The 14,280-nt window shown below is 35.6% G+C and overlaps 1 protein-coding gene across 1 annotated transcript; it reads left to right on the plus strand.

Moving 5' to 3' along the window:
• The first annotated feature begins 2,360 nt into the window (after positions 1–2,360).
• On the plus strand, positions 2,361–2,806 carry K441DRAFT_663133 (uncharacterized protein). Its single transcript, XM_067649151.1, has 2 exons — positions 2,361–2,435; positions 2,472–2,806. Exons 1-2 carry the CDS (start codon positions 2,381–2,383, stop codon positions 2,795–2,797), a joined length of 381 nt encoding a protein of 126 aa, XP_067501973.1. The 5' UTR covers positions 2,361–2,380; the 3' UTR covers positions 2,798–2,806.
• The last annotated feature ends 11,474 nt before the right edge of the window (positions 2,807–14,280 follow it).

Here is a 14,280-nt window from a genome sequence, read left to right on the forward strand (position 1 = left end):
TCATACTAAAGAAAAATAAAAAGCTTAGGCTATATATTAACTATAAATAGTTAAATAGCATTACTTAGAAGAATAGATATCCTTTACTCTTAATTAGTGAAATTTAGGACTAGATAGGTAACGCGCAAATCTTTATAAAGATAGATCTAAGATAGATGTACTATTAGATTAGAATTAAGGAGGGTAATAAATAAAAGGTAGCATTTAGGTTAAAGGAAGGACTATATAAACTATTAGTTATATAATTTAGATTTATAAACGTATTAATAATATTCTAAAAGCAAATTAATAGCGTATTAGGAGAATACCTTAATATGTTTATTATAGTATACCTTAAAAATATTATTATCTACTTAATAACTAAGGAAAAATACAGAGAGTATATTAAATGGGGTTTAAAAAGACTATAAGAAGAATAAATGCTAGTAGTAATTAAAAAATGCAAGTTCTTTATAAGGAAGACTAATTTTATTAAATTTATTATTAAACTAGGTTATATTAATATAAACTAAAAGAAGATAGAAGCTATAGTAAGTTAATAAGAACTAGAGAATATAATATAGTTAAGGTTATTCTTAGGGTTTTATAACTACTGCCGCCGAGTAACTGCACTGACTAGAGGCTTTAACACCAAGCCATATACGGTATAGAGCCTCTAGATAGGCTTACGGCCGCAATAGACCTTTTATGGTGACTAGAATGGGGTCGCAGCTCGGAGTGGTCAGAAGGTGTGCGCACAGGTCGGCTAGACCACGCTAAAAGGTCGGCCCGATAAGCGAAACCTCCGCCCACCACACTAAATCTCACCTTCCCTCTCTCACTTTGACCTCACCTCACGACACTAGAATTTTCGAGCATCAAACCCCAATACACCCGGTATGGCACCGCTCACGTTGCGCCTCAAATCCTTAGAGGACCTAGATCCGTGGATTATCGAACAAAAGGCTTTCGATATCCTGAACGAATTTCTTCAGCCTAACAGCACCGTCTCTCCAAAAACGACCGCCCGGGCCATTAACGAGCTAACTCCGATGAAGCGTCGAGCTTTGCAAGGGAATGGAGAAGGGGTCGAGGAGCCTGATAGCTTCCTATTAGAAATATGTGGCATACTCATCGACATAGCCAAGCAAATTCCTCATAATCACCTATCTTAGGAAAGGTTTATTCAATTTTTTGAAGAGCTAAACTCTCTGCCGCCTACCACTATTACTACCCAAGATGTACGCGATACTTCCGTTTAATTGCTCTTAGAATATACATATGCTAAGCTTTAGTCTTAGGGGTATGATATAAGGTTCTGGACTAAACTTCCCTCTCTAGATACGAGTTTGAGAGAAGCCTGGCTTGGTATGTTTCCTCCTAATATATCTAATTCCCGAATCTAATTTGTTTATTAAGAGCCTGTGGAGCAAGATGACACCTTAGGACCATTTTACCAATGGGTTAATCTGAATTCCTTTGCAGCCCGTCTACTAGCTACTGGGCTGGTCAGTTGGACACATTTCGCTATTTGGTCACTGCGGGCAGCGCTAGAGAATCCACCACCAAAGTCCCGGGATTTCTGGGGGTTCCGGATCGTTGCTGCTGCATAGTGGATTGAGTATAGCAGTTCCAAGCTTTTTGAGAGGCTAGGTGATGAAGATGATGAAGAATTACTACGAGTGACGGCTACCGGCCCGTTCTATAAGGGAGAACCTGGTCTTTGCCCTGAAAGGTGGCTATTTTGGAAGGAGAAATTCCGCACTATAGCACAGCAGGTTGAGTCTAAAGAGGTTAAAGATATTGCTATCAGTGCTGCTGATAAGATGGATATTAAGGAACTTTATGTCAGGTAAAACCTAAGTAGATAGTTATATAGCCTAAGGTATGGGGCGACCTAGGGGTGACTCGCTTGTGAGGCACGTGCCTAGGGAAAGCCCTTCCTTAACTTTGACTTAGTATGCTCAGACTAAGAAACCGATGAATATCCGCTGCGTGGATAATCGAATATCCGCAAGCTAACCTATTCGATTGATCGATCTGTTTCTTGGTCTGAGCCACTTTGGCAAGCTTTTGGAAGCCGAGCCGCTTTATTTATATAAGGCAAATTATTAACTTTAATGAAATTAATGTAAGTAACCGCTACATCTATTATCCTGTTAATACCTGCATTAGAGTCACCTTTATTAGCTCTCTAATTGATGGATTTTCTAGAACCAACTGCCGGCCATGGGTGCATCTAAAAGGCGTGGAAGAAACCCCTATTTTATCTAGCAGGAACTAGTCTTCTCAAGCTTTCGATTGAACAGTAGATATTTGGGATATCTGTATTGTGTACTAGTGCATCTAATGTGACTAGAATTTAAATTTAAGACGTTGGGCGTACGTATTTAATATATAAATGGTCTTTATTAATATCCACAAGCGTTACGTAGTAGTTTTATACTACTTCTCTAGTAATAGCAGCATCGTAGCCGTAACAGATTAACTAGCTATAAATAGTATTATAATAGGCAGAAGGAGAAGAAGCAGGCCTAACAGCGACCTTGGTAGCAGCCTCTATAGTAACCTCTACAACAGCCTCCACAGCAGCCTCCGCAACAGCCTTCGCAATAGCCTCCGCAATAGCCTCTGTAATAGCCTCCGCAATAGCCTCTGTAACAGCCTCCGCAGCAATCTCTATAGCAATCTCCGTAGTAATCTCCGTAGCGGTCTCCGTAGTCTCCGTAGTAGCCTCCGTGCTATTGCTCTAGTTGTAACCAGCCACGCTAACCCTTCTAACTTAGCCGGTTTAAAACTTGCGAGATCTGCTATATAACCAATAAAAAAGCTTTATACTAAAGGTCTAAGCGGACGCAGTTATATAACTAATAACGGCTAGGACGGTTGCTAGTAGCCTAGATGGTAGTGGCCAAAGCAGCTAGAGTAGGGGACGGTATGGCAGTAGTAGCAGTAATGGTAGTAGTGGTAGTAGTAGGGCAGCAGTAGGGCAGCAGTAGGGCAGTAGTAGGGTAGTAGTAGGTTAGTAGTAGGGCAGTAGTAGGGTAGTAAAAATTGAGGGCTGTAAGTTCTTGGAAAATTTGGCAGAATTCTTGTATTGTATACTTTGGCAAACTATATCACGGCTATTTTGAAATTAATGTTAGAAATGGGAAGGCAGGGAGACTTTTTATATAGACTATTTGATTCGCCAGAGCTTAATATATAATTAATGGATTTTTTAAGCTGCCTAAACTCGTTATAATAATAAAAAGTGAATATCCGTAATATTAGCAATGTGGATTTAGTGATGTGCTTTACAAACGTCTGCCAAAGTGTCTCAGACCACATAGGGACAGATGGCCTAAACTGGTTTAGTGCCATCGGGCCGGATTTATCCGGCGTCCCATGTGGTCTGAGCATGCTAAGACAATCCTTAACTCTTTACCTCAGCAAGACGTGATTTTTTTGGCTAGCGTTGGAATAACGGTAGGACCGTCCTCCTTGCAAAATCACGTCTGAGTTTTACCTCAGCAAGCTCAGACGCGATTCTGTTGGTGCGGATTTTCAATCGGTCCGCAAGCTTACTAACTACGTTTGTGCGAAACCACCAGAATCACGTCTGAGCGTGGTTCTTAGTAAATTCAACAATATCCGCGTTGCGGAAATTGCGGATATTGGAATAACTCAACACCAATATTTTATATTATTTCCCAAAGTTCATCGATTATACAACAGAACCTAGGCTTTTAGAATATATTATTTTTATTACTTAGGTATTTTCAGGTCTTAAGATCATTTTCGTTAAAAAAAAAAAGCGTTATTAGCAATTCTGTGACTATATATAACTTTATTAAACGCTAGCTAATATATATAAAACCTATATAAATCTACAATAGCTACCCTAAAGAACCTTAGGTAGTTATTATTTGGGTAGGCCGTACAGAGGCTCCGTGTATAAAAGCTCTGCACGAAGCCCTGCGTACGGAGGCGCTGCATACGGAGGCTCTGCATACGGAGGCTCTGCATGAAGCTCTGCATGAAGCTCTGCACGAAGCTCTGCGTACGGAGGCTCTGCACGAAGCTCTGCACGAAGCTCTGCACGAAACTCTGCGACGGAGGCTCTGCATATGGAGGCTCTGCACGAAGCTCTGCACGAAGCTCTGCACGAAGCTTTGCGTACGGAGGCTCTGCATACGGAGGCTCTGCATACGGAGGCTCTGCATGAAGCTCTGCACGAAGCTCTGCGTACGGAGGCTCTGCATACGGAGGCTCTGCATGAAGCTCTGCACGAGGCTCTGCACGAAGCTCTGCACGAAGCTCTGCACGAAGCTCTGCACGAGGCCCTGCACGAAGCTCTGCACGAAGCTCTGCACGAAGCTCTGCACGAAGCTCTGCACGAAGCTCTGCACGAAGCTCTGCACCGAAGCTCTGCGTACGGAGGCTCCGCACGAAACTCTGTATACGGAGGCTCTGCACGACGGCTCTACTACGGAGGCTCTATATAAAAGCTTTGTGCAGAGCTTCGTGTAAAGCTTCGTGTAAAGCTTCGTATAAAGCTTCGTGCAGAGCCTCCGTACGCAGAGCTTCGTGCAGAGCTTCGTGCAGAGCCTCGTGCAGAGCCTCGTGCAGAGCCTCGTGCAGAGCCTCGTGCAGAGCTTCGTGCAGAGCTTCGTGCAGAGCTTCGTGCAGAGCTTCGTGCAGACCCTGAGTAGGCGAATCGCCCATTCGGCGGCGCTTTCTACTAGATATCGTGGAGGCGTACGGAGTAGATATACTGATCGATTATAGAGCTGCTTCTGCGGATCAATTTGACGGTATTTCTGAGATNATAGCTGTTGTGGGGGTGTAGATNAATTTCGTTNAAGAAGGTNACTGCTCTACATACAAAATAAGTCGCATCGCTTAATAAACCTCGCGAAAGTCCCTCAGACCATAGAATCAACTTTTTGACAAAAAAGGTTAGCGATATCCGCTTGCGGATATACGTAAGTCCGCTAATTGATTCTACGGTCTGAGCTTGCTGAGGTAAGTCTGAGTTACCGCAGGCTCAGACGTGATTCCGTTGGTGCGGATTTTTAATCGGTCCGCAAGCTGACTAACTACATTTGTGCGAAACCACCGGAATCACGTCTGAGGTTATCTCATGAATAGGGGTGTGAATACACAGTGTAAGTCAAAATATTACACGTGTACACCGTGTATTACACAATGTAATACACCGTGTAGTGTAAGCTGCTTATATAATATATTATATATCGTAATCCTCAATGTCCTCCTGATTATCAGCCTCATCGTCGCCAAATTTATATACATCCGGCTTAAAAAGAGCCTCTACTAGATCCTTATCCTTTTCTTTATCCTTATCCTTTTCTTTATCCTTATCCTCTTTATCGTTAAACTAGGTATTTCTTTTGTCTCTAACTCTCTCTCGTATTCGCAGATTCCAGTATATATATACTAGCTTGTTCACTTAATCGTTTAATAGAGAATTTCTATTCTTACTATAAATATAGCTAAAGGCCGACCAGTTCCTTTCTGCAGCACTAGTAGTAGGTGATATTAAAAGCGCCCACTTTGCTAATTAAATAAGCTTAGTATGAGATAAAAAGAGATTCTTCTACTATAGAACTAGGTCCATCTTCTTTGCAGCTGCCTAATTAAGAGGCCTACTAAAAGGACCTGATTTAGCTCGTAATTTAAGAAGCTCTACGTATACTATAGCCGTCTTCTTTTTATCGTTTTTATAGTGCTTCAATAGCTAACCTCTAATACCTTTTACCTGCTTGTTGGTGACGTTAATAGGTATCTTATTACGGGCAACAGGATCGCAGAGGTAGGCAATTGTTATAAGGGGGTAGTAGAGCTTTTTAAAGCGCTGGTTAATAAGCTTATGCGCCTCCGAGTAAGTAAGTAGAGAATTTAATAAGGTAGCTGTCTCTTTAAGTAGGAAGGTGTAATAACCGTATAAGCGCGAGAGCTTTGGCTTATTAGTTTTAAGCGATATTATTACTTAAAGAAAAGGTGTTAATAGAGCCTCTAATTCCTTTGTCTTGGTCCAGTATTACTTATTAAGAATTACGTTCCTTATCCTATTATACTTCTCCTTCGCGTTTATATCTAGCTTATTACTTTAGCAAGCTCGTTAATTAAGAATAGCCTATTATATTACCTTAATATTACTAATATTTAATTAAACGGTATATAATTTGCCCTACTACCTTGTTTTACCTGGTAGCTATAAAGCAATAAACTTTTAATTAATTTCCTTAGCAGTAGCTTTAAGTAAGCTATTTAATACGCCTAAATTCTTCTAATATTAATTAACCTCCTTAACGGCTTTAAAGTGTTAATAAAGCTTTGGCACCTTTATAATATCCTTAACTAAAAGGTTCATTATATAAGAGCCGTATCTAAGGCAGAGAATCTTAGGGTACTGTTACGGCACTGACGCGCGTAACCTGGATAGGGCTTAGTCAGGGTTCGGCTAAAGGCTTGGCTCCCCCTTGTATATAGACGTGTCCTCACCGCCATCTTCTTCTTCTCCTCATCTTGATATCTGGGTCTATAGACATTCCAATTGTACAGGCTTGCATACGTTCTAAACGGCGCTCGTGCCTCAATTGACTGAGTCGCTGTGACAGGTACGCCCTTCTAAGACTTCTTTATATTGCTAGTGTTATTGGTAGTTATAGCGACAATATTCTTAGGACCAATTTCCCTAATTATCTCGTTTAAGCCGTCCGCAATATATTAACTAGTATAGCGGTCCTTTCCTGCTATAATTAACTTTAGGAATATAGCCTCTAATTAAGTAATTAATAGGTAGTTAACAATACTCTTACCCCGAGGATTTAACCAGCCATTAGATACTAGTGTTAGCTTACCTAAATATTAAGTAATTAGGCCGTTTATTTTAGCCTTAAGCTTCTTATATATTTAATTAAGAAGAGGATTAGCTAGCTAGTAGCGTAAGGGAGGCTTATAGGTAGGTCGGATTTAATAGAGGAATTTAAGAAACAGCTTATTCTTAACCTAGGATAATTAGTAAGTAATTAAAATATTAACTAAGTAGCTACCTACTAAACTTAAAGTAATTCCAGCACTAAAGAAGAACTTAGTAAGGAGCTTGTTAAGTATAGCTGCCTCTACTGTCTTAATGCTATCGTGCTAAGCCCCCTCACGCAGTCGCTTGTAATTGGGCTTTAAAGCGCTTTTTGGAGCCTCTAATAGGTGTAGTTAATATTTAGAATATAGGCGTTAAGGTAGTTCTTAGTACCTTTTTAGATAGGTAACGACTTTCTGACGGCTATTTGAGTGCTATATCTTCTGGCAGTGAATATAGACAACCTTTGGGTGGGTTTTACTAGGGAGCTTATAGGTAGCAACCTCCTTCTAGCATAGATCAGCTATAGAGCCTCCTATTTAGTGACGGTAGCCCTTAGTTAAACGATTAAAAAGGTAGGCTTAAAACACTATGCTAAGACTCGTGATAAAGATGAGTATATAGCTTAAAGAAAGAGTGTGATAAACGGCGTTGTAAATAGATGCTCTGCTCTAGTAATTTGCTATGGGCGAGCCATCCAAAGGAAAGATTCTTCATTACACTGTTTACTAAGCATATGGCCCGTGCAATACATGGTGTAAGCCTCCAGAATACACGTGTACACCGTGTATGTACACAAGTGTATGTACACGTGTAAGTGTAAGCTCACACCCCTACTCATGAATCAGACGCTCCGTAGCAGAATTTTAACCGAACTCAGTTAGATCAGCACGTGCTTGGTTACGGGGCAGGCACACTAGAAAATCGCTTATATCTGCTCCCTATATTTTAAAATTCTGAACGGAGCGTCTGAGAGCTTATGGGCGTCGCTTTGGTGAGATTTGAATGCTTTGAAAATTAAATTTTGTGTATTTCTACGAGCGACGTCCTAACCACAAGAGATATTATATATTTTATTGATGCAATATATTCTTTAGGTAATCATATCTATATATTTATAAATTATAACCCCCTACTAATAATACTAGGGGGCGAGATATATCGTCGCAGAACGTAAGTTAGATTCCTAATTTAAATGTTTATACGGATCCGTAGATTTTAACTAAAACCGACTAACTGCCTATGTCTAACTTCTTATAAAATAGAGCTATAATATTACTGTAACGTAGAGGCGATAGAGAAAATAAAGAGCTTTTAGCTTATAGTATTTTAGAAATAATTAGACGTAGAGAAGTATATAAGGTATAGCAGTAAGGCAAAATTATAATAAAATTGCGATAAAATACTGACCATAAATGCGACCGACTGCCTATATCTAATATTTTATATAATATAGCTGCAACGTTATTTTTTAATGCAATAGATAGAGAAGCTAAAGAGCTCCTACCTCGTAGTATTTTTATAATAACTAGACGTTATAAAATGGTTGAGATACAGCAGTGAAAAAGGTGATTTTTGCTGCATTTTAACGCTACATTCTCACTAAAGCGACGCCTATAAGCTCTTAGACCCTCGGGGGAGAATTTCGTTGGTTAATAAGGAGCAGTATGCCCGCCCGTGCGCGTAGTGCACGTAACAACGCTCCCCCGAGGGTCTGATTTATGAGATAAGTCTAAGGGACATTTCCAACGTTGCTTAAGAAACCCGACTTTTTTTATGATTCCCCCTATACTCGCGGTTGAATTACTTAACCACAACAGCTTAAAATACTACTAAAAGTTAATCGATTAGAGAGACGACCTAATATTTCATTAATATTGGGTCTAAATTAGCCTACAACTGCCTAAAGTTAAGATTATTTTCGCAAAAAAAAAAATCCATTCTTAGGAATCCCAATATTACCTATAATGTTGTAATAAGTATATATATAAAAGCCAAAAATTTATCACTAATAGATCTAGTTCTTGTGGTTATTTTAAGCCTATATACAGGCCTAGACCTTACGTAGGTAGTTTTAATAATTTTGTTAAAGATTGTATATATCCCTATACAAATTTAGGTAACGCGAGTCGCAATAGATGTCGCAACGGATGTCGTAACGGACGTCGCAATGGGTATATATATAAGGCCTAAAAATTCATCGATTATTGTAACGAAGCCTTATAGGAAATACTACAGTGGACTTGTTAATGGGCTAGGTATATAGGTATAGAATAGTCAACAACATAAATATAACTAGTGGAGTAGTTGCCTAATAGATTAACTCTAATTATATTCTAAGATTTACTATAAAGAGAGAAGAACTATCTAGGTAGGGATTAGGGTCCTTTAAATATATAACCGTACTCCTAAGAAATCCTCCTTATATACAAAGTACGTCTTATATATAAGGTACGTAAGTTCCTTCCGTTCCTCTTATTTAATATATAGTACGTTATATAACCTTAGCTACCCTTCCTTATTATATAGTTTTACCGGCTCTATTTTAAACTATGTTTTAATTAACTAACTAGCTACTTCTAACTCCTCTCTTAATAGTCGTAATATTATACTTAAAGCGTCCGTAATACTATCTCCCTCCTTTTTATTTTTATTTTTAAAGACTTATAATATCTTTAAGTTATTTATTAAAGGTATAATGTCTATCTAATTAATTTAGTTAATATTGTTGCTTATTATACCTAAAGCTCCTTCTTCTTTATACGCCTAACGTTATACCCACACCGTTGCTGCAATATTATTACTTAATAAGATTATACCGTCTCTATATTCTTATTATACGAAAGAGGGGTTAGTTTATATTATATTAGCAAGTCTATCCTCCTAATAACCGTCCTCTTGCTTAAAGTATACTAAAGTAAATATTTATTTATCCTATAACGTTCGCTTTACCTCTAATACTAAATATACGTGTTTTATTATCCTTAATAGTTATCTAGTTCCCTAGTTAATTTATCTTAGGGTCTTATATTTAATCTACTACTACTTATCTTAATAATAAGTTATCTTAAGCTCTTACTAAATTAAAATATTCTTATAATGCGGAATAGAAGGCCCTAAATACTTATATTACGGCATCTACTTAATTACTTTATCTTAAGAAGGGTTATAAGAAGGTCCGTTTTAAAAAGTAAAAACTTATAAAATAAGGTTTATAGAAACTGAGTAATAAAAGAATGGATTTTTTTAGCTAAGAAGGAAATAAATCTAAGTAGTTCGGCAACTACTCTTCTTAAGTCCCCCTTAGGTGGTTTATTTTTTGGCAATTTTTTTTATTAATACTACCTAACCTAATCTCTTTTAATACTCCTATACCTTTCCTATAGCGTTTTTTAGATTCTCTAGTAGCTTCTAGGTAGTCTCTTTATAGCCTATCCACTTGACTTTATACTATATTTTATTATTAATATTCTTATAACTAACGATCTTTAAAACTTACTATTTATTTTCCTTTTATTCTCTATATATATCCGCTTTATAGACTAGTAGCTTAATATTCCTATATACTAGCTTTAGTATTATAATATACTATATAGGGTAGATCTTTATCTTAGCTAGTAGGTTTAACTTAAATATAACTAGTAAAATCCTTTATATAATTTTAAAAGGTCCTAGTTTAATATAGTTTAACTTCTTACTTAGTCGTTAACTTTTAAAATTTTTATATAGTAGCTATACTTTATCTCCCTCCTTAAGATCTAGTCCCTTAGATCTCTTAGCGTTATAGTACCTTTTTATTCTCTTTTATACTTTTTTTACTAATTCTATAAGGTCTATATAAAGATTTATTAGTATCTTTATTTTTTCTTTAACTATACTACTTATTTTCTTTACTTATTATAGTAATAACAATATTCTTAGCTTATACCCGTAATTTGCCTTAAATAGTAATATACCTATTTCTTTTTATAGTGTTGTATTATATATAAACTATATAACTAGTAATAACAATACCTAATTATTCTATATATGGTTAATGTAATATCTTAAATACTATTCTAGTATCTAATTTAATCTTTCCGTTTAACTGTCCATTTGCGGGTAATATATAATAAAAGTTACTACTTAAACTCCTTACTCCGCTAAAAATACCTCCTAAAATACTACTACGAATATTAGATCTTTATCCGATATAATTTTACTTAATACCCTATATTTTATAAACACTTCTTTAATATAGATTTTAGCAATATCCTCTACTAAAATTTCTTCTGTACATACTATAAAGTAGCCCTATTTAGTTAACTTATCTACTATTACTAAGATTACGTCGTGTTCTTATCTAGTAATAGGATCTTTTAACTTTAGTAACTTAATAATAAAGTCCTATAATATAACCTCCTATAGTCTCTCTAGTATCTTAATAGGTTATAGCCCTCTATATAGCTTATACCTTATTAGTTTAATTTTTTTTAGTAATCTAAATACTCCTTTATTACTTTTCTAGCTATACCTTAGATTCCGTTAATAATATATTCTTCTTAAAGTCTTAACACTAAGCCTATTGCTCTATTATATCCTTAAGTTATTCCCTTATAAAAATATTCTACGAAATGCTCTAATATACTCTTTAGGATATACTTTACTTCTTAATTCTCGTATATATCCATCTATAGATCTTCTAGCTATACTTCTAAAAAAATTTATATCTAAAAGCTTTCTAGTATCTTATAGACTCTTTTTAGTTTATTATCCTCTTAAGTTACTATTAGCTTAGGGTAATTATATCTAATCCATCCGTCCTTATCTTTGCGTAGCATTGCTCCTAATGGCTTCTTATTATTTTATAGTTTAGCTTTTCTACTAAGTACGTCCGCTTTTACGTTCTTAGTTCCTTTAGTATACTAAATCTTAAAATAATATTCTGTAAGTATCTCTATCTATTTAACTTATCTATAATTAAGTTCTTTTATTATTAGGAACCCCGTTAGGTTCTTATAATCCGTCTTAACTATAAATAGTTTCTCTACGCCTTATAAGAATGCTCTCTATTCCTTAAGTGCTATAATTATACCTAATAACTCCTTATTATAGACGTTATAGTTTAACTCTAGTAGTGTTATCTTTCTACTATAATATAATACTGGGTGCTATGCGTCCTTATATTTTTATAGTAAGTATACTCCTAGTGCGTAGTCTAATACGTCTATCTTTATAACCGTATCTAGTCCTAGTTAGTAAATTTTAAGGATTAGCTCTTATAGCTAATAGCTTATACCGTACTTAGCGTCCTTATAAATTTAGTATATGTTATTATAATAGAACGCAAAACTTCTAATTAAATATTCTTTTATTCCTCGTAGTATATTATTATCCCTCTATATATATATATCGTCTACTAGTCTCGTTCCTTTTACTATATAGTAATTTTAACTACTTCTATAGTCTTTAATATAATAACCTTATTTTCCGCAATTTATATAAGCTCCTTCTTTAAACTATTTTTCTTGCTATAGAGTCCGCCTAAACATCTTCTACTGTTAAGATCCCTAATTTAGCCTCTGCTCCTTAGACCTTTAATTACTTAATCCTTATCCTCTAGGTTTCTATAGTCGTTTATTCTATTTCTTATTTTCTTTAGTACTACTAAGGTCTATTAGCTCTGCGCTATACTATAGTTTTTAACTTTAACTTTATTATTGCGTGCTTTGCGCCTTATATAACTATAAAACTCTATCCTAACCCTTCTTAGTCTGCTCTCTTTAGTAAATCCTATTATTAATCTTAATTACTTAATTAATTAAATCCCTAAGAGTATCCGTATCTTCTATTAGGATAATTACGTCCTAGACTTTTGCCTTAAGTCCTTACTTACACTGTACTATAAACGCTTTATTATTCTATTTAACCTATATTGCTAACGTTTAAAACTGCGTTATATATTTAATTGCTAAAGTTCTTTATACTAGGTTTTAAAGCTTTTTTTTTACTATAGTAGTTGCCCCTAGGTCTTTAAATATTTATATTAATTATTCCACAAACCTATTTTAACTTAAGAATATATATTATACCTCCTAGTTAGTAGTCGTTATGCCGTGCTCCTATACCTCTATAAGGTAAGGTTTAAACTACTTCAGTGCCCTTCCTGTTAAGAATAATCCTACGTAAGCGACTTAATCTATAGGCGTTTCTAGTTTAACTCCTTTCTGTATAACCTTAAAGTGCATTTATATAAGAAATCCCTTAAGCTTTAACTTCTCCCCTAAGAATTGCTTAATTAAGGGTAACTTAACCTTAGCCGCTCCGATCCCATTAATCCTTTCTTTAAATATCCTATTATTATCTATTAATTAATTAACTATTTTCTGTAGCTGTTTAATAGTAATTAGTTATAAGTTAGTATCTACTATACTAGTGTTATTACCTAATCCTAAGGTAGTCGCCGCTGTGGACGCCGTTATAGCTACTGCTTTTAGTAGTATATTATTTAACTTCTTTTACTATAACTTTAGTAGTAAATATATAATGAAGCCTTATAGGAAATACTATAGTAGACTTATTAATGGGCTAGGTATATAGGTATAGAATAGTTAACAACGTAAATATAACTAGTGGAGTAGTTACCTAATAGATTAACTCTAATTATATTCTAAGATTTACTATAAGGAGAGAAGAACTATCTAGGTAGGGATTATGGTCCTTTAAATACACAACTATACTCCTAAGAAATCCTCCTTATACGTAAAGTACGTCTTATATATAAGGTACGTAAGTTCCTTCTATTCCTCTTATTTAATATATAGCTCGTTATATAACCTTAGCTACTATTCCTTATTACATAGTTCTACCGGCTCTATTTTAGACTGCGCCTCAATTAACTAACTAGCTGCTTTTAACTCCTCTCCTAGTAGTTATAATATTGTACTTAAAGCGTCCGTAACAAGATATCCTATTTTTAGTTGGATGGATGCAAATTCTATAAAGTTATAGAATAGGGTTGCCTGGGCGTAGTCTATTAAGGGTAGTAGTTTACCCTAGTTATCTTAAAAGTAGTTAATAAAGGGCTAAAGTCTCTAGTCTAAGTAATAATTTATAATCTCCGTCTAACCGTTTATCTAGGAGTAGTATACTAATATGCGGAATGTTAGTCCCCTAATGCAAATTTTAACCTAAGTGTAATAAGCTAATTAGTTAACCCAAAGCTTTAATTTTAAGCTTTATTATATAAACTTTTATTAATATATATAGAGATGAGGTTTTCCAGGGGGGGACCCCCTAGGACCCCTCTATATAGAGCTTTTGCTTAATTTAAAAGTAGTAGTAAGATTAAGGCGCCTTAGTTACTACTAAGTAAGAATCTACTATAGTAACTAAGGCGCCCTACTTAAGCCGGGCCTAAAGAATATATTGGTTACAAATATAGTATATATTTAAAC

Source organism: Cenococcum geophilum, assembly GCF_001692895.1.
Source record: "Cenococcum geophilum 1.58 unplaced genomic scaffold K441scaffold_32, whole genome shotgun sequence".
Lineage (NCBI taxonomy): Eukaryota > Fungi > Ascomycota > Dothideomycetes > Gloniales > Gloniaceae > Cenococcum > Cenococcum geophilum.

Coding starts and splice junctions, on each gene's coding strand:
- K441DRAFT_663133 (XM_067649151.1), top strand. CDS start 2,381: ATGGTCTTTATTAATATCCACAAGCGTTACGTAGTAGTTTTATACTAC. Junction 2,436..2,471: donor AGTTTTATACTACTTCTCTA/GTAATAGCAGCA, acceptor CAGATTAACTAG/CTATAAATAGTATTATAATA.